At 36.2% G+C, this 25,580-nt stretch overlaps 2 protein-coding genes across 7 annotated transcripts in view; both read left to right on the top strand.

Annotated features, from left to right (window-relative positions):
* PolD1 (DNA polymerase delta) overlaps positions 1 to 9,196 on the top strand; it is a 58,624-nt gene extending 49,428 nt beyond the window's left edge. For all 5 annotated transcript variants that reach the window (XM_070100984.1, XM_070100986.1, XM_070100985.1 and 2 more), the window contains exons 18-24: positions 782 to 919; positions 2,083 to 2,255; positions 4,910 to 5,165; positions 5,381 to 5,510; positions 7,308 to 7,447; positions 7,605 to 7,732; positions 8,858 to 9,196. In XM_070100984.1, the coding sequence (XP_069957085.1) occupies positions 782 to 919; positions 2,083 to 2,255; positions 4,910 to 5,165; positions 5,381 to 5,510; positions 7,308 to 7,447; positions 7,605 to 7,732; positions 8,858 to 8,954 (1,062 nt within the window). In that variant the 3' untranslated portion in view covers positions 8,955 to 9,196. The remainder of the gene's footprint in view (positions 1 to 781; positions 920 to 2,082; positions 2,256 to 4,909; positions 5,166 to 5,380; positions 5,511 to 7,307; positions 7,448 to 7,604; positions 7,733 to 8,857) is intronic.
* Positions 9,197 to 19,278: 10,082 nt separating this feature from the next.
* LOC128691850 (uncharacterized) overlaps positions 19,279 to 25,580 on the top strand; it is a 406,268-nt gene continuing 399,966 nt past the window's right edge. The window contains exon 1 of one of the 2 annotated variants that reach the window (XM_070100971.1): positions 19,279 to 19,375. The gene's annotated coding sequence lies outside the window, so the exon portion shown is untranslated. Of the gene's footprint in view, positions 19,376 to 25,218; positions 25,348 to 25,580 lie in introns of those variants that run through there. The other variant, XM_070100972.1, reaches the window with a different exon arrangement.

Raw genomic sequence — 25,580 nt, 5'->3', positions numbered from 1 at the left:
ATATTTTTTCTTTACTTTTCTCCAGATAACAAGTAAAACTTACTACTGTACTGCTAAGAATTGTTTGCTTCGTTATTAGGAATGATGGCTCTTGGAAAGTAGAATCTGTGGTTTTATTTTCAATTACTCTGTATTTATGAATGCTTGGTTTTCTTATATGATTTTTATATGGTAAATGTTAAATGTAAAAAACATTCACATCTGTGTTCTTTTTCTTTCTTTTCTTCAAGGTATATCTCTCTAAACAGCCTTCTTCATTTAGTCTGCAGAATTAGCTGGCACATTTTATATTTGGTGATGTCAAGATAAATAATGCTTATCAGTTGTTAAGTATTTCTCTGGGGATTATTCCTGTTCATACAGGTATTAAATGCAAGATAGTTACTCAGTTATGAGCCTGGCCAATGGCCGGGCTCTGAGAGCAGTGAAACTCTCGAAACTCTTCAAAGGTATATCAAAGATATGTCAGTAACCTAATCAGATATTTGTTTTCTCTTAATGGTTCCAGGTTTAATTGCCACCTGCAGTCTGATCTTGGACAAAGGTTCCTCAATTGGAAAGGAAATCTTAGAGACACAAGAAGTTAAAAACATATAGTGATTGTAAATAGAAAGTTGTATGATTTACCAGCCATCTTACATGCTCGTGAGAGAGAATGAAGAGACCAACAGTCCTGTCATACTTCAAAACATTTATCTGGCTTTTGTTTCTCATACAACAGGACAGTAACACCTGTATCACCTTGGAATGGTTGCCTAAAAATGCATTTTTGCATTTGCAGGTTATATATGGAGATACAGATTCTGTTATGGTAAAATTTGGTGTGACGACTGTAGCAGAAGCCATGGAACTAGGAAAGGAGGCAGCCATTTATGTCACCGAGAAATTTGTCAAGCCTATTAAACTGGAATTTGAAAAGGTATATTTCATATAGTCGGACTTGAGTCCTGGATGTGGGAAGTACAATGCCTGCACTTTAAAGGAGGGGTTTGGGATATTGGCAGTTTGGAGGGATATGTTGTGTATCTTTATACGTATATGCTTCTAAACTGTTGTATTCTGAGCACCTCTGCAAAAGCAGTGATAATGTGTGCGTGTGGTGAAAGTGTTGAATGATGATGAAAGTATTTTCTTTTTGGGGATTTTCTTTCTTTTTTGGGTCACCCTGCCTCGGTGGGAGACGACCGACTTGTTGAAAAAAAAAAAAAAAAAATTCACACCAATTTGTATTTAATTTTCTTTTTCAAGTATGACTGACTAGATATTCTCATTATGAAGGAATAACACATTGGCGAATACAGGCATACCTTACCACTGGCATAAAGTGAATATCACCTTAAAGCTAAACACAGTCATTTTCACTTGTTAGTGCATATAAAAGCCCAAAAAAATGTTTGTCCTATAATTTATTAAATGCACAATAAAATTAGGCCTAAAAAATACAGAAGGAAAAATAATAAATAAAAAAATTGAAAATTGTTGCAAAGCCATTTTAAGAGCAAGGCAAGTACTGAAAATAGTATACTTGAATGTAATTGAAAATGGCGTATTAGCGAAGCACTCTAAAGTGAGCGTCATATTAATAAGGTATACCTGTACTATACTTTGTAAAAGCACAACTGGTGTTATACTTTATTTGTAAGACAATTATGTATGTTCTGCATTAAAAAAATAACAATTCCAGTACTTCCCACAAAAATTGTCTTATTCAAGATCTACACAACAGTGATAAAAATTAATTATTTAAATTAGAAACTTCCTGTGTCAATATGTGGTATATTCTAGCTAATGATTTATTTATTTCCTGCTCAGATTTGATATGTATTTATACCTGTGCAGAGCAAAGTTGAATAACATTTTAGATTTAACTCTTCAATCTCTGTTTTACATAAGTTTACCTAAATCAGAATATTACCTTGATTATTTTTTGCAGTTTTTTGTAATTTGAGTAAAATCAAAAAAATTAACCCTCAAAGTAGCATGTATCCTTGCTGACATTACACCAGTGTACTTCTACAGGTATGTAATTAACTTTTTAAAACACTTAAAATATTAACCTTTTCTTTTAATTTAATATTTCAGGTATATTTTCCATATCTTCTGATCAACAAAAAACGTTATGCTGGACTTTACTTTACCAGAGCAGACAAACATGACAAGATGGACTGTAAGGGCATTGAAACAGTGAGGCGAGACAACTCTCCCATTGTGGCAAATCTTATCAATACTTGTCTACAAAAGATCCTTATTGAAAGGTATAATGAAAGAAAGTCTTCCATATTAGCATTTTGTCACATTTATATGAAATTAGTTCTGCTTTTCTAAGAGGTCTGATGGCGAGAGAAGGATGTGCTTTACGTCCTGTAATTGTTATGGTTTTTCTGTAATACATTGTCTCCTTGGACCCCCGCCTTACGATATTAATCCGTTCCTGCGCCGAAATTATCGTAAGGCGAATTAATTTTCCCCATAAGAAATGATGGAAATCAAATTAATCTGTGCAAGACACCCAAAAGTCTGAAAAAAAAAATTTACCACATGAAATATTAATTTTAATACACACAAACTGAAGAAGACATGCACAGTTAATGCTCTACTAAGAATAGAATACATGACACTTACCTTTATTGAAGATCTGGTGATGATTGATGGGATGGAAGGAGGGGAGAGTGTGGAAGTTGTTATTGTTTAGAAGGGGAATCCCCTTCCATTAGGACTTGAGGTAGCAAGTCCTTTTCCAGTGTTACTTCCCTTCTTTTAATGCCACTAGGACCAGCTTGAGAGTCACTGGACCTCTTTTGCGCAACAGATCTGTCCATAGAGCTCTGTACTTCCCGTTCCTTTAAGATTTGCCTAAAATAGGCCACAACATTGTCATTGTAATAGTCACAAACACGGCTTGCAATAGCTGTGTTAGGGTGCTTTTCATCCATAAAGGTTTGCAGTTCAACCCACTTTGCACACATTTCCTTAATCTTTGCAGTGGGCACAATGGATTCCACAACTGGCATAGGCTTCTCAGGGTTAGCCCCAAACCCTTCAAAATCTTTCTTAATTTCCATACTAATTCTCACCCTTTTTACCACAGGGTTGGCACTAGAAGCTTTCTTGGGGCCCATGGTGACTTATTTTGCAGTTACAAGCACAAAAAACAATGGGATAAGGTGAAATGTACCGAATGTATGCGTGGATGCGACCACACTGGCTGGCTTGTAAACACTGGTGCTGAGGCCACATGTGGGACGTGTCCCGACGAATCACGTGAGGCGAGGCAAAATTTTTGCGTTCAAATGTATCGTATGGCGGATTTAACATAACGCGATGCCATCGTAAAGCGGGGGTCCACTGTATTTATTTAATTTTAACCCTTCATCTGTTACCAGCTGGTGCATGCTGACTACAGTTTTTTCTTATTTGAAAAAAGTACATTTTGTAATATATATGTTAAACCATTCTCAATAATTCAAAAAGTAAATACAGTACTGCAATAACTTGCCATTCAAAGGAGTTCTGAGGATTTGGTCTCGGAAGCCTTGTCATTGTGGCAACTGTCTTTTCATATTACCAGATTGTGTACAGTTTGTATTGCTTTAACTTAGAGGTGCTCTGTTTTTTGACTACTGAAAATATATTTAAAAGTTTTAAGCAGGTTGGTTGGAAAGCAGCCGATGACCTCCGTAAACGTGTATTTAGTGAAATATTTAGTTGGGAGATTTTAATGCCTGTAACTTGGAAGAAATTGGCAAAATGGAGAATATTAAAATATCCAAATAGGAAGTATAGAAGCTACTACCAAATGTTGACAAGAAAAGGCAATAAGACTATATGACATTTCACCATGGGTTTTAAAGGAATGTGTAGAAGTAATAATGGCATTAAAAGATACAAGGATATAGAGTTTTAAACTGGAAAAAAAAAACTGGTGCTAAAAGTTTTCTAGAAAGTTTTTCAGAGTGGGGGAAAAAATCTAATAGGATACAGGAGGCAGTAGTAATTGCTACAACCATAGGAAATTTAGATTATCAACACACACATTACAGTACAGGTGCTCCTTGACTTACTATGGTTCAACTTATGATATTTCAACTTTATAATGGTGCAGCAGCAATTACTTGTGGAGATGAAACTTGGGATAATTACCCAACATGAAGGCATCAAATCATTAACTAGATTCATTTATTTACTTTTCATTACTGGTACGTATTTAGTTACGGTATTTATTTACTTATTCACTGACAATTGCTATTTCTTCTTCTGTCAACAAATTGGCAATATATGAGGCAGGGTGACCCAATAAGAAAAACAAAAGCTTCTCTTTTTGAATTTAGTAATTTGTACAGGAAAAAGGGTTACTAGCCCCTTTCTCCCAGCATTTTAGTTGCCTCTTATGACACACATGGCTTATGGAGGAAGGATTCTGTTCCACTTCCCCATGGAGAGTAGTTATTCATTTACTTATTTATTTAGCATATTCATATTCAACTTAAAACATTTTTAACTTACAATAGATTCATAGAACTATAACCAAAATTTTTGAAGGGGTGGACCGGTAAGGCAGCGGAAGGCCTCGGTCAGATGACCCAAAGCTCCAAAGGCGGGTCATCATCTGACTAAGACCCGCGTCAGGAAACACTTGCCTTGTTTCCTGAAGAATCTTACGTAACCTAACCTAATAGATTCATCAGAACGTCACCCCATCCTAAGTCGAGGAGCACCTGTATACGTACACAGTTTCAGATGTAGACAGGATCAGGCCCTGTAAACCAGGAATCAGTAAAACTAGTCAATGTTTAGAGGAAGGGCCATGAGCTATGAATCACCCTGCAAAACACAACTAGGCATGTACATACACACACACACACATTTTTACTAAGAGCAAGAGCATACAAGAATTTTTCTTTAATAACAGAAACCCATTGGGAGCAGTTGACTATGCTAAGCAAACAATATCAGACTTGTTGTGCAATCGTGTTGACATTTCACAACTGGTCATAACCAAAGAACTAACCAGGGCCGAGAAGGAGTATACTGCTAAACAAGCTCATGTGGAACTAGCAAACAAAATGAAGAAGAGAGACCCAGGCACAGCCCCTAAACTTGGTGACAGAGTACCCTATGTCATTATTGCTGGTGCTAAGGGCACACCTGCTTATGAAAAGGCTGAAGTAAGTGGGGGACCATGGGATTTCATTTTTTTTTTTTTTTTTTAATATTTTTGAAAGAAAAAAGTTTTGCAATGCGTTATTCAGTATGTTATCTCTGATCATGGTAGAAATGAAATATGATTACTCTCTTAGTATTTGTGTATTAGAAATTGCCAGAACTTTTATTTCAATATTTTATTATTGCTCTAATACTACCATTTCTGCAATACTTTCAGGACCCTATTTATGTGCTGGAAAATAGCCTGCCAATTGATTATGAATACTATCTAACAAACCAGCTTAGCAAGCCCTTGTTGAGAATTTTTGAACCTATCCTTGGGGATAAGGCTGAATCTCAACTACTCAGTAAGTTTCTGTAATTAAAACTTCACTTTACTTCCACCTGAACAAGTGTTTCTCATTTATTATGGAGGAGCTTAGAAGTACATTATATATTTTAGCTAAATTTCCATGAAAATTTAGAAAAAGGATGATGTGAAAAAATATAAAAGAAAGTTGTTAGAATACAAAAATGAAAATATTTCTTAGAAAAGGAGTATGTTGAATGTGCTGATGTTATCAAGTGAAGAAGCAATGCACATGAGGTAGGTCAAGTTGGTAGATCAATTGTTATGTTTGCTTTTATTTCAGGCATTACTTAAGGAATAATTGAAGATCATTTCATGTGTAAATTAAAATTGTTAGTGAAAGGGAATAACAAAAAGGCACAATACCATGACTGGAACAATTCACAAATAACCCGCACATAGGAGAGACGAGCTTACGATGACATTTCGGTCCAACTTGGACCATTTACAAAGTCACACTAAGTGTGACTTTGTAAATGGTCTAAATCTGACCAAAACATCGTCGTAAGCTCCTCTCTCCCATGTGCAGGGTATTTGTGTATTAGTGAAAGGGAAATGCTTTTATGTATTGTGAGATTTTTTATTATTCACTGTTTATTCAGAATATTATCATTTGTGTATGAGATTATTTTAACCCTTTCAGGGTTTCGGATGTACTAGTATGGCTTATGCATCAGGGTTATTGACGTACTAGAACGCCTAAATTCTAGCACTTTCAAATCTAGCGAGAGAAAGCTACATATGAAAGAATGGGTCTATGTGGTCAGTGCGTGCAGTATAAAAAAAATCCTGCAGCACACAGTGTGTAATGAGAAAAAAAACTTTGACCATGTTTATGGATTAAAACAGCAAATTTGCACTGTATTTTCGTATGGTAATCATGGTTGTATTCTAGTTTTCCTGGTCTTATTTTATAAAATGGAAGACATATTACAGAAATTGAGATGATTTTGATTGGTTTCACAATGAAAAGTACCTTGAAATTGAGCTCAAAGTAGCAAAAATGTTTGATTTTTACCAAAGTTCAGAAGTAAACAAATCATGCCAAGCATCCAATACACGTCAACTAGTGAGTCTAATATTCTTCCACAAGTGCGCTGATAATATTTATACCATTTCTACACTAATGCAGTAGTCTGCATAACAGTAAATCTTCTATTTTTTGTGAGAATAAAAATTCAAAGTGGAAAGCAAAAGAAATGTAAGAGGGGCCTTGGGACATGACTAACAAACAGAAAACTTGTTATTTTAGTGCCAGGAATGTCTGTCTTGTTTATTCTGGACCCTATTTGGAAATTGGCATCTTCTGAAATCTGTGTGAAATTGGCAAAATTGTCAATTTCTAACCACTTTATTGGATAGTTGAAATTGGTAAATGGGTGGTTTTTTGTACTCATTTGATAGAAAAATGGAGTTCTAGCGAAATAAATATGATTTTTGTCGACTAGTACACAGGAATTGGCCTAGAATAGGGCTCAAAGTGGGCGAAATCGCCGATGCGTAAACATCGTCAAGACCGCTAACTTCGCGAGAGCATAATTCCGTAAGTTTTCCATCAAATTTCATACTCTTGTTGTCATTGTGATCAGGAAAAGATTCTCTTATCATTTCATAAGAAAAAATAATTTTTTTTTTTTTCCAAAAAATTTTCGACCCTGAGAATGAGTTTAGGAGAGGGCCTCTCGACCCTGAAAGGGTTAAGCTTTTATGAGTGGGGATCATGCCATTAGAGGAAGAGATACCAAGGCAAATAATTTACAAAGTAACTGAACAATATATATATTTTCTCCGCTAGAGGGTGACCACACTCGCTCAAGAATCATCACACACAGCAAAGTAGGAGCAATGGCAAAGTTCATAACCAAAAAAGCATCATGTGTGGGTTGCAAAGTTCCCATTGACTCGGCATCTGAGGCACTCTGTAAACACTGCAAGGTATGTTCGTGTCCTGCACTGTCTTAATTTTTACTAACTGTTATGATAATTTTTTGTTTTGATATGTTGTAGAAAGTACAACCATGTACTTCAACATTTACACACAAAATGGCATTCATATGTACAAAATATTTTCATTTATACGTCTGAATTCCAGCTTCGTGAGAGTGACATATATATGCATCAGATGACAGCTTTAGGTGCCCTAGAGGAAAAGTTTTCTAGATTGTGGACTCAGTGTCAACGTTGTCAAGGATCCATTCATGAAGAAGTTATCTGTACTAGGTAAGAAAGTGCTTTCACTCAGTAACTAGAAGAGTTATATTTATTGTATATAGCATTTAGACTATAAAAAAAGCTATTGGTTTTAAAGTTGAAATTGTAAGAAATTTGCAATGGGCCTCAAAATTAAAGAAAACCTGTATTTACAACATCTAGGAAGCAATTGTAGCAATGATTATTGGCAGCAGATAGTTAGGTCTATGCTGCTCAGAAAATACTGCCGTGAGGAAAGTAAAAAGAGGTTCTCTTCTTTTGATGGATCTTGTCGTGTTACAGTCAGCTGCATTGACAATTAGGGCTCTATTTTCTCTGCCGCATTATCTCTTGCTGAATACTGTCTTGTGTATTTTTTGTTTTAATTTCTGATGTTTGTATTGCTATCGTGTGCCTTTCTTTATACTTTTATACATTTACTTGTCAAGAACACTCCTTATTCATGACATGCATTCTCATTTTTCAGTACGATAGTTGTACCTGCATATTGAATTCTCTAACAGATATTATCTGGTGCTTCTCTGTAATGTCTTCAAAGACTGAATCTACCACTCAAAGTGGGTTTAAAAACATCAAAGATGTACGGTATACGTATAGAGATTATTTCAGTTAACGAGGAGGAATGCATAGGTGGATTTGAGTTGAAGATGTGTGGCAGGTACACAGGGCTGAAGAGGAGTAATTGAGTACAGGTCGGCCATCACTAATCCAGCAATCAGTTATCCGGTTCCATCAGTAATCCAGCACTAATTTTGGCTAGCATAATTTCAGCTTTCATCATTATACTGACTCAGAAATTGTGCAGATGGTTGTAAATCCACAGCAGCAAGCCAGTGAAGGAGAAAGCAGTGATGAAAATGAGGAAGATGTAGCAGAAAGAGTCTCTGTTGATAGATTAATTAAGTGTATTCTAACCTAACCATTCATTAATCCAGCAAACTCACTAACCCGGCACACTACAGGTCTCAGTGATGGCCGACCTGTATATAGCAAAGAAGGGGATTATTATCCATTTAAAGTACATCTTTAGACAGGAATGTGTGATCTTCAGCGTTTGTTTAATAAAATGTAATGATGGTTTTTGTTTATGTAATATTGTGTACAATAATTTATTTCAGTCCACTTTTTTTTCAGTCGAGACTGTCCCATATTCTACATGAGAAAAAAAGTGCAAATAGAACTGGTTGATCAAGATAAAATTCTTGAGAGGTTTGGGGCACCAGCTTGGTAATTAGATATATAATGAATTAGGAGGTAACTATGTAAAACTACAGTACAGTACAAAAGAGCTGTTCACATTTTTGTGTATTGAGTGTGTAAGATGTTTGGAAAAAATTCAGTATCGATGTATTTTTTTCATTTTTAATAATATACCAAGGAAAATTGGGCATGCTGTACAATATTTAATTTTACCGAGTACATGTATTTAATAATTAGCTGAAAGTTTGTATGTTTTATAAAGTAATAACGAAACACTGATATTTTTTATTGAAATGTCCTTATTTCTTTACATAATTCATTGATAGAGAAGAATACATTTAGAATTATCAGACATTAACAACTATGGCAACACCAAATACAAGATACGATGCTGCCATTTGGTAGTACAGTGGAACCTCAAAAATTGAACTGCTCCCAACACAACCAATTATGTAAGTGTATTTTTGTAAGTGCTTTTATAAGTGTATTTTTGAGGGTCTGAAATGGACTAATCTAATTTACATTATTCCTGATGGGAATAAATTCATTCTGTAAAGGCACTCGAACAGCCTTCTGGACTGAAGAAAGTTCGATATTTGAGGTTCCACTGGATGACAAAGTCAAGCTTCTGATGGAAGAAGAGCGGAGTAAAGGATGACGAAGGAAGGAATAGCAAGAGAGAGGAGACAAGGAAAAATAATATGAATTTGAAGAGTCAAGGGTGAGGAGAAACAGGAGGGGGAAGAAATGATAGGATGGAAAATGTTAAAGAAACTCTAGTGAGAAGGGTTAGAGTAAAGCATTAAAAGGGGATTAGGAAAAAAGGTTGAGAACCATATAAAAAAAGTATACGTTTTTGTCACCACCTCTGCAACAGTGAAATGAAAAAGTAATTATTGGTTTAAGGAGATAGTCCAATATATGTTAATTCTGATGAGTACCAAGACGAATGAATAATGTGGTCTCACTTTTATTCCAGGAAGGGTTATTATTACATTCTTCTTTCTTTTCTTTCAACACACCGGCCGTATCCCACCAAGGCAGGGTGGCCCAAAAAGAAAAACGAAAGTTTCTCTTTTAAATTTAGTAATTTATATGGGAGAAGGGGTTACTAGCCCCTTGCTCCCGGCATTTTAGTCGCCTCTTACAACACGCATGGCTTACGGAGGAAGAATTCTGTTCCACTTCCCCATGGAGAATTATTACATTCATGAGAACTATATCCATAGTGGTCATAAAGATCCTGGGAGTATAGGAGGAATTTAGGTTTGATACAAGGAAGGGAAGTACACATACAATTCCTTAGATCAAGAGCCACTCACTGACATGAGGGAACCAATATTGAGAGGTGGCCTGGGAAGGGTAACCTACTATCTTTTTCCCACTACTGCAAATTTAATGCTGGTGCCCTCTCCAATGGGAGTATATGATGCCAGTAAAAAAAGTAAAAAAGCTTTTTATCCATAGGATTGGAGCTCTTCTTCCTTGGATGAAACCAGATTATCTTCCATTCCCTAGGTTTTGTATGACTTACAGCAGATTTAACACTCCCTCACAAAAATATCAATAAAAATTTCAGTAATTACAGTGGACCCCCGCATAACGATTACCTCCGAATGTGACCAATTATGTAAGTGTATTTATGTAAGTGCGTTTGTATGTGTATGTTTGGGGGTCTGAAATGGACTAATCTACTTCACAACATTTCTTATGGGAACAAATTCGGTCAGTACTGGCACCTGAACATACTTCTGGAGTGAAAAAATATCATTAACCGGGGGTCCACTGTATTTACTTTTTCTCCCCTCAAGGAAGGTTCCTTGATGCTGGTGAGGGGCTCTTGATCTAGGGAACTGGATCTGTGCTCCAGTTCCCTGAATTAACCCGGAATACCTTGCATGCCCCCCACAGGCGTTGTATAATCCTACAGGTTTAGCGCTTCCCCCTTTATAATAATAATAATGTTTACTTTTTCTAAATATCAAATGCTTCTTAATACCTTTTTTTCCAGGTAGTGGAATGTTAGCATACCTGTACCTAACAATGTCCCGAGGCTTCACTATTATTTTAAGTGCTAAACTCATTTGGGTCATATAGCACTGGAGAGAAAAGGGGCAGGACCATCTGAAAGAAGTTAATCACAACTGAGGCTAATATGCCCAGTCTTCATTCTACCCATTATACTCTCTTAGTGAGAATTCATGTGGAAATTTGTATTATAGTCATGGGGTTGAGCGCTTCCCCACGAATATACGATTGAGTCTATGGAGCTGGATGCACTGGACCACTTCAAAACTATTGCTACAAGGCTGATGGACTAATCATATTTTTATCTTTTCCCTACTTTTAGTCACCTTTATTTGACTGAAAAAGCATAATGTGTAGACAAAATGTTTCAGAAATAAATATACCAAAGTACTGCATGTTGCTAATGCGTCAACTTGGTAGCATTTTTATGTTACATACAGCAGGTATATGTGAGTATATTAGATAGGAGTGAGTGAAGAAAATGGTTTTTGGGTCTCGATGAGCTTTTGGAGTATAAGCAGGGTAATATTTTGTGAAGGGATTCAGGGAATCTGGTTAGCTGGACTTGAGTCCTGGAGGTGGGAAGTACAATGCCTGCACTTTGAAGGAGGGGTTTGGAATAATTGCTGTTTAGAGTGACATCGAAACTGTCGTATATTCCTCTGGCAAGACAGTGATAGTGTGAATGATGGTGAAAACGTTTCTTTTTGGGTCACCTTGCCTCAGTGGGAGACAGCCAGTTTGTTAAAAAAACTATTTTGATGGTTTTGCACAACACAACAAGGACCTCATCTCCATATTTACCCCATCTTGATCTAAAGAATTGGAGCTACTCTTCCTTTCCTTAGATCAGAGCTGATTACCACCTTTTTTCCAGGCACTGTATGACCTGTGTGGGTTTAGTGCTTCCTCCTGTATAATTATTATTATTTTTTTTATTAACACGTTGGCAGTCTCACACTAAGGCAGGGTGGCCGGAAAAGTAAAACTTTCATCATCATTCACTCCATCACTGTCATGCCAGAGGCGTGCTTACACTACAGTTATAAAACTGCAACATTAACACCCTTCCTTCAGAGTGTGGACACTATTTCCCATCTCCAGGACTCAAGTCCAGCCTGCTGGTTTCCCTGAATCCCTTCATAAATGTTACCTTGCTCACACTCCAACAGCACGTCAAGTCCTAAAAACCATTTGTCTCCATTCTCTCCTATCTAACATGCTCACACATGCTTGCTGGAAGTCCAAGCCCCTCGCACACAAAACCTCCTTTGCCCCCTCCCTCCAACCTTTCCTAGGCCGACCACTACCCCGCCTTCCCTCCACTACGGATTTATATACTCTCGAGCCCTCAGCAATTAGTCATATAGTGCTTTGAGAATGGGAGATAATCAGGTTTGATCCAAGAAAATGGTCAGCTCCAATTTCTTGAATCAAGAGCCCCTCACTGGCTTCAAGGAACCTTCCATGAAAGGAAATATTAGCAGTTTTAGCTCTAGCTCATGAAAACTTCCACAGTATTATAATTATGGGTTTAGTGCTTTCCCATAAATGGAAAAAAAATTGAGTAAATGATGCACCGCTGAGTCTTGATCCAAGGAAATGAGTCTTGCCTCCATTTTCTTGGATCAAACCCGAGTGACTCCCATTCCCTAAGATGCTATATGATGTGTACAGGTTTAGCACTTTTCCATAAATTTATTAATACAGTACAGTGGACCCCCGGTTAACGAACTTTTTTCATTCCAGAAGTTTGTTCAGGTGCCAGTACTGACCGAATTTTTTCCCATAAGGAATATTGTGAAGTAGATTAGTCAATTTCAGACCCCCAAGCATACACGTACAAACGCACTTACATAAATACACTTACATAATTGGTCGCATTTGGAGGTGATCGTTATGCGGGGGTCCACTGTAATGCCAAATGATTCCAAAATAAGTAAGTTCCTCTTGAGAGATGCTTGGGTTTAGTGCTTGGTTATGATTATAATTTATATAATTGGTAATATACTTCTCCACTGATTTTGGTCATTAATTATATTTTATTTGTGGAATTGCTAAACTCTGAAAGATCATATACAACGTGGAGAATGAAAGGAAAAAAAATTCAAGGAAAGGGAGGGTGGCTCCAATTCCTTTAACCTAGAGCCCTTCACTGCCATCAAGGCACCTGTGAAGGGCCATTATAGTTTACAGTAGATGCATTTTGTAGAAATAGTTACTATTATTATTACATTCATGGAGGAGGTGCTAAACTCAGGGATCACACAGTGGCTGGGGAAACTAGTAGGCATTCAGGGTACTGGAGCATAGGTCAAATTCCAAAGATCAAGATCCCCTCACCAGCATCAAGGAACCTCCCTTGGGGAGAATGGAAATGGTAAGAAATAAAACCCAACCTAAAAATACCCTTACCCTACCAGCAGTAGTTAAGGGACTGGTGCACCTTTGTTTACATTGATGCATCTTCGTTTACGTTGCTGTGATTGTCTAGGGACCTACACAATTCAATACTGACTGCTGATTGGTCCTGACATGCTGCTCATGCAAGGGTCCAAGACTGTTCAATTGCCTCCCAGCACACATAAGGGGGATTACCAATAGACCCCTGGCTGTCTTCAAAAAGGTGCTGACAGGCACCTAGGTCAGTACCTGATCAGCCAGGCTATGGTTCATATGTTGGCCCCTCAAGTCAGGTTCCTAGATGCTGGTAAGGGACTCTTGATCTAGGGAATTGGATCTGTGCTCCAGTTACCTGAATTGAGCCTGAATACCTTCCATCCCCCCCACATACACTGTATAATCCTACAGGTTTAGCATTTTCCCATGATTATAGTAATGTTCATACATCACTCTGTATACAGCTAGTAGTAACAGCATGGTTGATCAGGCTCTTATCCACCACAAGGCCTGGTGACAGACCAGGCCGTGGGGGCATTGACCCCTGAAACCCTACAATTTTGCACAAAAAATAATTGTTGCTAGGGTACAGATAACATGATTGTATTGTACATAAAATAACACACACATTCAGCCCAGGACCTAAACTCAATATTATATAATAACAATCCTTGTCATAGAAGTAAGCCACGTTGCTTGGCTTCATTGGGTTATGCTGTATAGCCCTTGTGGCTTAGCACTTCTTTTTGATTATAATAATAATAATTCATTGGGTTATTCCTTGATGCCAGTGGATGGCTCAAGCAATCAGCTCTGTCTCCCAAGATGAAGATCAAAATAATGATCTTTTATTAATTTATGCTGTATAATCCTCCGGGTTTAGCGCTTCCCCCTTGATTATAATAATAATAATTCATTGGGTTATTCCTTGATGCCAGTGGATGGCTCAAGCAATCAGCTCTGTCTCCCAAGATGAAGATCAAAATAATGATCTTTTATTAACTTACGCTGGATAATCCTCCGGGTTTAGCGCTTCCCCCTTGATTATAATAATAATAATAATTTATTAACTTAGAATGCATAAAGATGTCACTGAATGGTTTTACAATTTGTATGGTTACACCCCCCTCAAGGGAGGTTCCTTGATGCTGGTGAGGGGCTTTTGATCTAGGGAACTGGATCTGTGCTCCAGTTCCCTGAATTATGCCTGAATACCTGCCATGCCTCCTCCCACACAGGTGTATAACCCTATGGGTTTAGTGCTCCCCCGTAAAATGTATGGTCACAGTTCTTGGATTTTTTTTAGTTAGCTTAATTACATGTTACTATAATTTGTTCAGCTGTATAACCAACGTGGTTTAGCGCTTATTTTTTATTATAATAATAACATAATTTGTTCATGATTGTAGCCATGTATAAACATATGTAATTAAATTTACTTACATGATTCATTACCTTTGTACCTTGTTCAGCTATCAAAACTTTGGGGTCCAGTCTCTGGACACATTATGTACCTCTGTAATCTTTTGACTACCGCCCACAGGATGGGTATTAGGTGCATAATAAACATACTAAACTTAAACTATGTAGGATGACTGTAATCACCCAAAACCTGTTTAATTGTACTTTATGTGTAATAGTACCTAAATACACCTAATTAAGGACAGCCCAGAGTTAGTGCTGTATGACCCTTTTAATCGCCTCTTACGACACGCATGGCTTACGGAGGAAGAATTCTGTTCCACTTCCCCATGGAGAAAACCACTGTGATTAATTTTTAGAAAAAATTTTGTAATGCTTACATGTTACTTGAGATTTACAAAGCCCTAGAGTATACCTAGAGAGGGTTTCGGGGGTCAACACCCTCGTGACTCGGTCTGAGACCAGGCCTCGTGATGGTGGTCTGATCAACCAGGTTGTTACTACTGGCTGCACACAAACTGATGTGCGAACCACAGCCCGGCTGGTCAGGTACTGACTTTAGGAGAAAGTGCAAAGGTTTGCAACAAGACTAGTTACAGAGCTAAGGGATATGTTCTGAGGAAAAATTAAGAGAATCCAATCTGCTGACACGAATGAGTTTATTTACAGTAGTTAGTTCAATATCTTCATTATGCATACCATACCCATCCCATGGGTGATAGTCAAAATATTGATAAATTAGATACGTGTGTAACACTTGGGGTATCTTTAATGAGGAAACGTTTTGCCACACAGTGGCTTCATCAGTCCATACAAAGGAGAATGGTGAAGGACAGGAGTAGTTTGAGGTAATCAGTCCCTCAGCCTTGAGTCGATGTAACCAGTCCACCAATCTTGAAAAAGACTGATGGACTGATTACATAATGGGACCAGGGATTGTACCTCAACATTACAGAGGTACATAATGGGTCCTGGGACTGTACCTCAACTTTACAGAGGTACATAATGGGTCCTGGGACTGTACCTCAACTTTACAGAGGTACATAATGGGTCCTGGGACTGTACCTCAACATTACAGAGGTACATAATGGGTCCTGGGACTGTACCTCAACTTTACAGAGGTACATAATGGGTCCAGGGACTGTACCTCAACTTTACAGAGGTACATAATGGGTCCAGGGACTGTACCTCAACATTACAGAGATACATAATGGGTCCAGGGACTGTACCTCAACATTATAGAGGTACATAATGGGTCCAGGGACTGTACTTCAACATTATAGAGGTACATAATGGGTCCAGGGACTGTACCTCAACATTATAGAGGTACATAATGGGTCCAGGGACTGTACCTCAACATTATAGAGGTACATAATGGGTCCAGGGACTGTACCTCAACATTATAGAGGTACATAATGGGTCCAGGGACTGTACCTCAACATTACAGAGATACATAATGGGTCCAGGGACTGTACCTCAACATTATAGAGGTACATAATGGGTCCAGGGACTGTACCTCAACATTATAGAGGTACATAATGGGTCCAGGGACTGTACCTCAACATTACAGAGATACATAATGGGTCCAGGGACTGTACCTCAACATTATAGAGGTACATAATGGGTCCAGGGACTGTACCTCAACATTATAGAGGTACATAATGGGTCCAGGGACTGTACCTCAACATTATAGAGGTACATAATGGGTCCAGGGACTGTACCTCAACATTACAGAGATACATAATGGGTCCAGGGACTGTACCTCAACATTACAGAGATACATAATGGGTCCAGGGACTGTACCTCAACATTACAGATACATAATGGGTCCAGGGACTGTACCTCAACATTACAGAGATACATAATGGGTCCAGGGACTGTACCTCAACATTACAGAGATACATAATGGGTCCAGGGACTGTACCTCAACATTACAGATACATAATGGGTCCAGGGACTGTACCTCAACATTACAGAGATACATAATGGGTCCAGGGACTGTACCTCAACATTACAGAGATACATAATGGGTCCAGGGACTGTACCTCAACATTACAGAGATACATAATGGGTCCAGGGACTGTACCTCAACATTAGAGATACATAATGGGTCCAGGGACTGTACCTCAACATTACAGAGATACATAATGGGTCCAGGGACTGTACCTCAACATTACAGAGATACATAATGGGTCCAGGGACTGTACCTCAACATTACAGAGATACATAATGGGTCCAGGGACTGTACCTCAACATTACAGAGGTACATAATGGGTCCAGGGACTGTACCTCAACATTATAGAGATACATAATGGGTCCAGGAACTGTACCTCAACATTATAGAGATACATAATGGGTCCAGGGACTGTACCTCAACATTACAGATACATAATGGGTCCAGGGACTGTACCTCAACATTATAGAGGTACATAATGGGTCCAGGGACTGTACCTCAACATTATAGAGGTACATAATGGGTCCAGGGACTGTACCTCAACATTATAGAGGTACATAATGGGTCCAGGGACTGTACCTCAACATTATAGAGGTACATAATGGGTCCAGGGACTGTACCTCAACATTATAGAGGTACATAATGGGTCCAGGGACTGTACCTCAACATTATAGAGGTACATAATGGGTCCAGGGACTGTACCTCAACATTATAGAGGTACATAATGGGTCCAGGGACTGTACCTCAACATTATAGAGGTACATAATGGGTCCAGGGACTGTACCTCAACATTGTAGAGGTACATAATGGGTCCAGGGACTGTACCTCAACATTATAGAGGTACATAATAGGTCCAGGGACTGTACCTCAACATTATAGAGGTACATAATAGGTCCAGGGACTGTATCTCAACATTATAGAGGTACATAATGGGTCCAGGGACTGTACCTCAACATTATAGAGGTACATAATAGGTCCAGGGACTGTACCTCAACATTATAGAGGTACATAATGGGTCCAGGGACTGTACCTCAACATTACAGAGGTACATAATGGACAGTTAAGTTAGAGCTGAACAAGCTACAGTCGTAATGAATTATTTATACAGACTTAAATTAGGTCACACGCTAAAAAAAAAGTCTGGGTATTTTTCCATAATGTTATTTAATATATGACTGTGGATAAAATACTCTGACAATTTTTTGGACATTTCTGACCGAGGTGTCTCGGATTTTTTTTTTTTTTTTTTTGCATTCCAGTACATAATGACCCAATGTGTGACAATAATTAGGTACAGGGATACATAATTATAATTATCATACATGGTGCTTACTTAGGATAATCCAAAAAAAAAAAAAAAGTCAAAATGACTTATTTGAATGGGAGGAGAGGAGGACTAGGGGAGAAATAACATTATAATCATGGGGGAGCGCTAAACCCGTAGGATTATACAGCGCATGTAGGGGGAGATGGAAGGTATTGAGGCTTAATTTAGGGAACTGGAGTACAGATCCAATTCCCTAGATCAAGAGCCCATCACCTTGAGGGAAGATATGATAACAACGTACAAAATACTCAGAGGAATTGATAGAATGAATATGGAGAAATTATTTGAGGATAAACGGGAACACAACTGAATAACTGGGATGTTAGGAAGTATTTCTTCAGCCTTAAAGATGCCAAGAAGTGGAACAACCTGGTGAGTGAAGTGGAAGAAGATCCATACACAGCTTTAAGAAGAAGTACGACAAACTGAGTTACTTAGCAGTTTTATCTTGCAAAATAATAGAATATTACAAGCACCTAATAATTCACTTTAATTTTTGGGTTATTCTAGATAATTTACACTATGTACGATAATTGTAATTATGTAAGTTTATTTAGGTACAAGTACACATAAGTACAATTATCATACATAATGTAAATTATTCAGGATAATAAAAAAAAGTCAGATTTATTTACCCTGGTGTCCTAAATTAATTTAATTAAGCCAAGAGAGTAAACCAAAAAGTGACCCTGAGTAGAGGCGGGACCAGGAGATAAAGCTCAACCTCTGCCACCACAAAGGTCAATACAGTAAAGATTATCTTGTGTAATAGCTGATATAAGTTATATAAATGATATAAGTTATATAAATATCCTATATAACCGGGGGTTTATATAGAATATTTAAAAGAAAAAATTCTGTACCAGTTGTAAACTATTATTTATATAAATAAAGATTATTTTAATTTTATTGTATTTTTTTATTTTATTTTACCCATAATAATAAAAATAAAAGGACGTCCCCCAAAATTAAAAAAAATATCTATACTTATTAAATTATCTAAAGATTATAACTATAAATTTGTGCTAAGATTATAAATTTACATACATTTTTTTTTTCAGTATTATATATATAATAAATTTTCCGAAATATATTGACTTTCTTTAGTGCTTAAGAAAAACCTTACCACAGTAAAAAAAAATGACATTATTTTTGGTTACAGCATCAAAAATAGAAAGAAAAAATTATAATTTGAACAAGATTTAGAATCTAGTAGTAAATAATAAAGTAATAATAGTTAATAAAGTGAACGAGAGACTAGTGTAGACTGAGGGGGATCAGTCCCCGGTCACTGTGTCTTCAGTCACCATCGATTCTTATGGCAAGTGTCCACTGCCACTTATTATGGCCTCTTTATTCTCACTTTTAGCAACTTAAGTGGTCTTGTGGAAGCTTGAATTTTGTTATGTTAATATTGTTGTAGTTTTATGTTAATATAAATATTGTTGGAGGAGTCTGGGTGGCGACTTTTGTGGGAATTTGTTATTTTGACCTTTTTTTTACCAGGTTTTTCTTGTTTTTTTTTTTACACTTGTTATGTATGTTGATTGTATTGATGTGTATTTGTGCATAATTAAACTTATTTAGATAAACCCAGTGGAAATAAGGATTTTAGTGGAAATAAGTCATTTTGACCTTTTTGGGGGGATTTTTTTTTTGGGGGGGGGGATTTTACACATATTATTATGTATGTTGATTGTATTTATGTGTATCTGTGCATAAACTTATTTAAATGGGCCAACTGGAAATAAGGACCAGTGGAAATAGTCTTTTTGATTTTTTTTTTGGGTTGTCCCACGTAATTTACATTATGGTAATTTATATTATGGTAATTTACATTATTATGTGTGATAATTATACTTGTGTGTACCTGTACCTACATAAACTTAATGAAGGGAGGTTCCTTGATGCTGGTGAGAGGCTCTTGATCCATGTTATCTGAGACCAGTGGGACCTTGATACTCTATTGAGTAAAATATTCTTGTCTCAAACTTAACCTGAGACCAAATTTAAATAAGTTGTTTTGTTCGAATTGATTTTGATATATTAAGTAAATAACTTTTATTTTGATATCCTATGTTAAGTATATAATTTTATTCTGATATTCTAGGTTAAGTATATTTTTATTTTGATATCCTAGGTTAAGTATATAATTTATTCTGATATCCTAGGTTAAGTATATAATTTATTCGGATATCCTAGGTTAAGTATATAATTTATTCTGATATCCTAGGTTAAGTATATAATTTATTCGGATATCCTAGGTTAAGTATATAATTTTTATTTTGATATCCTAGGTTAAGTATATAATTTTTATTCTGATATCCTAGGTTAAGTATATTTTTATTTTGATATCCTAGGTTAAGTATATAATTTATTCTGATATCCTAGGTTAAGTATATAATTTATTCGGATATCCTAGGTTAAGTATATAATTTTTATTTTGATATCCTAGGTTAAGTATATAATTTTTATTCTGATATCCTAGGTTAAGTATATAATTTATTCTGATATCCTAGGTTAAGTATATAATTTATTCTGATATCCTAGGTTAAGTATATAATTTATTCTGATATCCTAGGTTAAGTATATAATTTATTCTGATATCCTAGGTTAGGTATATAATTTATTCTGATATCCTAGGTTAGGTATATAATTTATTCTGATATCCTAGGTTAAGTATATAATTTATTCTGATATCCTAGGTTAAGTATATAATTTATTCTGATATCCTAGGTTAGGTATATAATTTATTCTGATATCCTAGGTTAAGTATATAATTTATTCTGATATCCTAGGTTAAGTATATAATTTATTCTGATATCCTAGGTTAAGTATATAATTTATTCTGATATCCTAGGTTAAGTATATAATTTTTATTTTGATATCCTAGGTTAAGTATATAATTTTTATTTTGATATCCTAGGTTAAGTATATAATTTATTCTGATATCCTAGGTTAAGTATATAATTTTTATTTTGATATCCTAGGTTAAGTATATAATTTATTCTGATATCCTAGGTTAAGATTCTGATATCCTAGGTTAAGTATATAATTTATTCTGATATCCTAGGTTAGGTATATAATTTATTTTGATATCCTAGGTTAGGTATATAATTTATTTTGATATCCTAGGTTAGGTATATAATTTATTCTGATATCCTAGGTTAGGTATATAATTTATTCTGATATCCTAGGTTAAGTATATAATTTTTATTTTGATATCCTAGGTTAAGTATATAATTTATTTTGATATCCTAGGTTAGGTATAGAATTTATTTTGATATCCTAGGTTAGGTATATAATTTATTTTGATATCCTAGGTTAGGTATATAATTTATTCTGATATCCTAGGTTAGGTATATAATTTATTCTGATATCCTAGGTTAAGTATATAATTTTTATTTTGATATCCTAGGTTAAGTGTACATATATGAATATTTTGATATCCTAGGTTAAGTGTACATATATGAATCTATTTTGATATCCTAGGTTAACCCTTAAATGGTCCGAACATATACATACGTTTTTTTCAACATCTGAAAGTATGTAAAAAAATGTAGATCTTTTTTTTTTTTTGTTTTACATGTGAAAACATGTAAAAAACTTATCTACAATTTTTTTTTTGTTATATTTGAAAATATGTAAAAAAAAGTAGATCTACTTTTGTAGCACTACGAATTTGAACATCGATTTGTTTGGACCGTTTAAGGGTTAAGTTTCTATAATGTATTAATGTTGGTAGAATTACCAACAGTTAGGTAAAAGGACACAAGTGCAACTAATGTGACATTTTATTGTGGCAACGTTTCTCTCTCGAGGAACTTTGTTAAGCCATTACGAACAATACATGGATACAGAGGGTATATACCTATAGGCTCAGAGTGAGGTGTAATAAGATAAGATTTCGTTCAGATTTTTAACTCCAGAGGGTTAGCCAACCAGGATAACCCAAGAAAGTCAGTGCGTCATTGAGAACTTTCAAACTTATTTCCATTGGGGTCCCCAATCTTGTCCCCCAGGATGCGACCCACACCAGTCGACTAACACCCAGGTACCTGTTTGCTGCTAGATGAACAGGAAAACAGGTGTAAGGAAATGCGTCGAAATGTTTCCACCCGCCAGGAATCGAACCCGGGTCCTGTGTATGTGAAGCGAGAGCTTTAGCCACCAGGCCACCGGTAGTAGTGGTAGCCAGTGGTAGTACAGTGGACCCCCGCTTTACGATCAGCTCCCAATGCGACCAATTATGTAAGTGCGTTTGTACGTGTATGTCTGGGGGTCTGAAATGGACTAATCTAATTCACAATATTCCTTATGGGAACAAATTCGTTCAGTACTGGCACCTGAACATACTTCTGGAATGAAATAATATCGTAAACCGGGGGTCCACTGTAGTAGTAATATAAGGTGTAATAGTAGTAGTAATACTGTATGGTAGAACAATCAGCTTGCACATGAGTAAAAGGTTATAAAATCTATTACTTGGGTAACATAAAAATAGGTTAGACAAATATTTCTGTTAGTGGTTGGATCTGAGAAGGTTTGTTTCAGTGTTCCTTCTTTGTTGTGCTCTTGTGTAGCACAGACTATGTGATGGCAGGATTTACTGTTTTGAGGAGGATTTTTGCTAATACTACTTCAGAGATGATGAAGCTGCCTTTATTTTGCTTGATAGTGTTAGAAGCAGTGATTAATGATTCAAGGCATTTACGTCTGCAGAAATTTGGCTATGATTACTAGTCGGGCGTCGTTGAAAAAGTCACATTAGTTGCACTTGTCCTTTTACTTTCCATAATGTACTTTTCCTGTGCCAATAAAGTGTGCGAGCCCTCGTGGTCATTATGAATTACATATGTAATGTACCCAAAACGTAAATAGATACTACTTGACTACATAATTAAAATTTAGAAAAGTATAAGAACCCCAGTGGAAATAAGTCCCTTTGTCAATTTTTTTGTTATCCTAGGAAATTTACGTGTTATTATGTATGATAATTGTACTTATGTAGACCTGTACTTATATAAACTTGTATATTTACTAAGAGTACTGATTTAACAATGGAGTTGCAGATTAATGGAACATTTGGTCCCATGACCATAATGTTTTTAAGTAAATATGTATATTGTAGTGTTTGCTCGGTATTTTTTTAAACCAAACTCTGCCAGGTAGTTATTGAAGATACTAAGTTTATTCGGTATTAATGTTGGCAGGAATTACCGATAATATGTTAGGTAAAAGGACACAAGTGCAACTAATGTGACATTTTATTTTATCTAACAAAGTTTATTCAGGTACAGATACAAATACAGTTACATAAAGTATGATACATAGCACAATATGTGTAGTTTACCTGGGATAACCCATAAAATAGGTCAGACCCCAATAGAAATAAGTCACTTTGACTTTTTTTTTTTTTTTTTTTTGCGTTATCCTAGGTTCTCTACACATATGCTGCTATGTATGATGATCTATGTAACTGTATTTGTGTATACCTGAATAAACTTACTAACACCTTGTGCAACTTTAAAAATACAGTACAGTAATCAGACAAACATACGAGTGAGAAGAGGAGTTTGAGAAGGACCTGTCTACTTTGGGCCAGTAAGCCTATTACAGTGTTCCTCCATTCTCACCTCACACACACTGAGTGTTCATGGTTTGATCCCCAGCCGGGTAGAAACATTTGGCGTGTTTCCATACACCTGTCCCTGCTCGCCTAGCAGTAAATAGTTACAGGTACCTGGGTGTAAGTTGACTGGTGTTGGTCATATCCTGGAGGACAGTACATATTGAAGGACCCCAGTGGAAATAAGACACAGTCCTTGATGATGCACTGACTTTATTGGGTTATCCTGGTTGGCTAACCCTCTGGGGGTTAAAAATCCGAACAAAATCTCATCTCAATCAGCCCCAGTCATTTCGAAGATGTGATTAGTCATTTATAGAAAGGCAAGTCTCCCATATTTAATAGTCAAGATTATAAAATAAAGACATTATCATTGTAACAACAGACCTGAATATCTGACTTAACAGGATGATGAAACACCTACATAAAAGAATTGTGTATTGTACAGTAGTTTATGTATTGTACAAAAGGAAACAAATCATAGCCATAATATTTCTTCCAATAAAAGATATGAAATAATTAGTGAAAAGTAGGCCAGTGTGTCCTTTATTCCCTGCTTTTTTCATGAATTGACTGATAATTAAGTGTGCTGAGCAAAGGACATGTGTACTTGCCTATTTATGGTTGCAAGGGTCAGGTCATATCTCCTGGCCCCACCTTTTCGTATGTTTCGAATGGGATTTTTTTCTTGAATATAATGTAACTTAATGTTGCCCAGCCTCACCTGACTGACGATTTATCTGCTGGTCTAGGTTAGGCTGGGTTAGGTCTCATTGTTGGCTCCATAGCCTGGTGGCTAAAGCTCTCTCTTTAGATGGTGAGGGTCCAGGTTTGGTTCCTGGTGAGGGTAGAAACATTGGGCATGTTTCCCTACACTGGTTATCTATGTTCACCCATCAGTAAAAAGACTACTTGGGTGTTAGTTGACTGGTGCAGGTTGCATCCTGGGACAAAACTAACCTAGGTCTGTATACCTTGTACATGTACTTGTAGAAATAAAAATATTAGTATTGGGTTTGGTTATGTTGTTAAACTAGCTTATCAAAAAAAATTATTTTTCCCTATTTGTTTAAAATGTAACTAATTTCAATGCCCAACCCACTTAATAAATTCTTAACTAATACACTGTATAACATGAACTATGACCTCATTATACATCTATTAGTACTGTACAGTGCAGTATTTATAGAATCCTAGTGTTGTCTTAATATTCTCTTTGCCTAACTGCTGTCTGCATTACAGTGTATTAAAAAGACTGAAATTATGTATAACAGTGTGATTTATGGTGTGTATGTAATATGTCACTGACAAAAATAGAATATCCTTGGCAGATGTTGTAAGGTTTTCAAAAGCAAATGTCCTGATGTAAATATTTCTTGGAGCTTTTACATGAAAACAAAAAACTGCATAATAGAATATACATAGAACAATGTGTACCTTGGTATGCCTACAGGAGAGAAAAATATATAGAATTCTCTCATATTGTGGCAGGCATGATCTCTTGGCACAAGCTTACTGTTTCAAATATAGCTGCTATGGGTGCTCTCTAAATTCAGTTAATTCAGCATTTGTAGCTTGCAAGTTATCTGTGGCACATAAGCATTTTACTTTTAATCATAGCTATAGGAGTGGCATACCAGGAATCATAGTTAATGCTGTACATGGTAAGAATGCTGGATATTTTGTTGTGGGATCCCAATTGAAATAAATCACTCTTGACTTTTGCGGGTTGTTATAGGTAATTTACACATATGTTACTGTGTAAGATATTTGTACTTATGTGTATTTGTACCTAAATAAACTTACTATATATATTTAGTATTTTCTTAATATAGTACATGACATTTCAATGACCATTTTAGGCCCAGTAGTGCAGTGTTATACATTCCTGCAATTC

The sequence above is a fragment of the Cherax quadricarinatus genome, chromosome 75, assembly GCF_038502225.1.
Source record: "Cherax quadricarinatus isolate ZL_2023a chromosome 75, ASM3850222v1, whole genome shotgun sequence".
Taxonomy (NCBI): Eukaryota; Metazoa; Arthropoda; class Malacostraca; order Decapoda; family Parastacidae; genus Cherax; species Cherax quadricarinatus.
The sequence above is the reverse complement of the archived record's forward strand: the minus strand, read 5'-3'. Positions and strand labels throughout refer to the sequence as shown.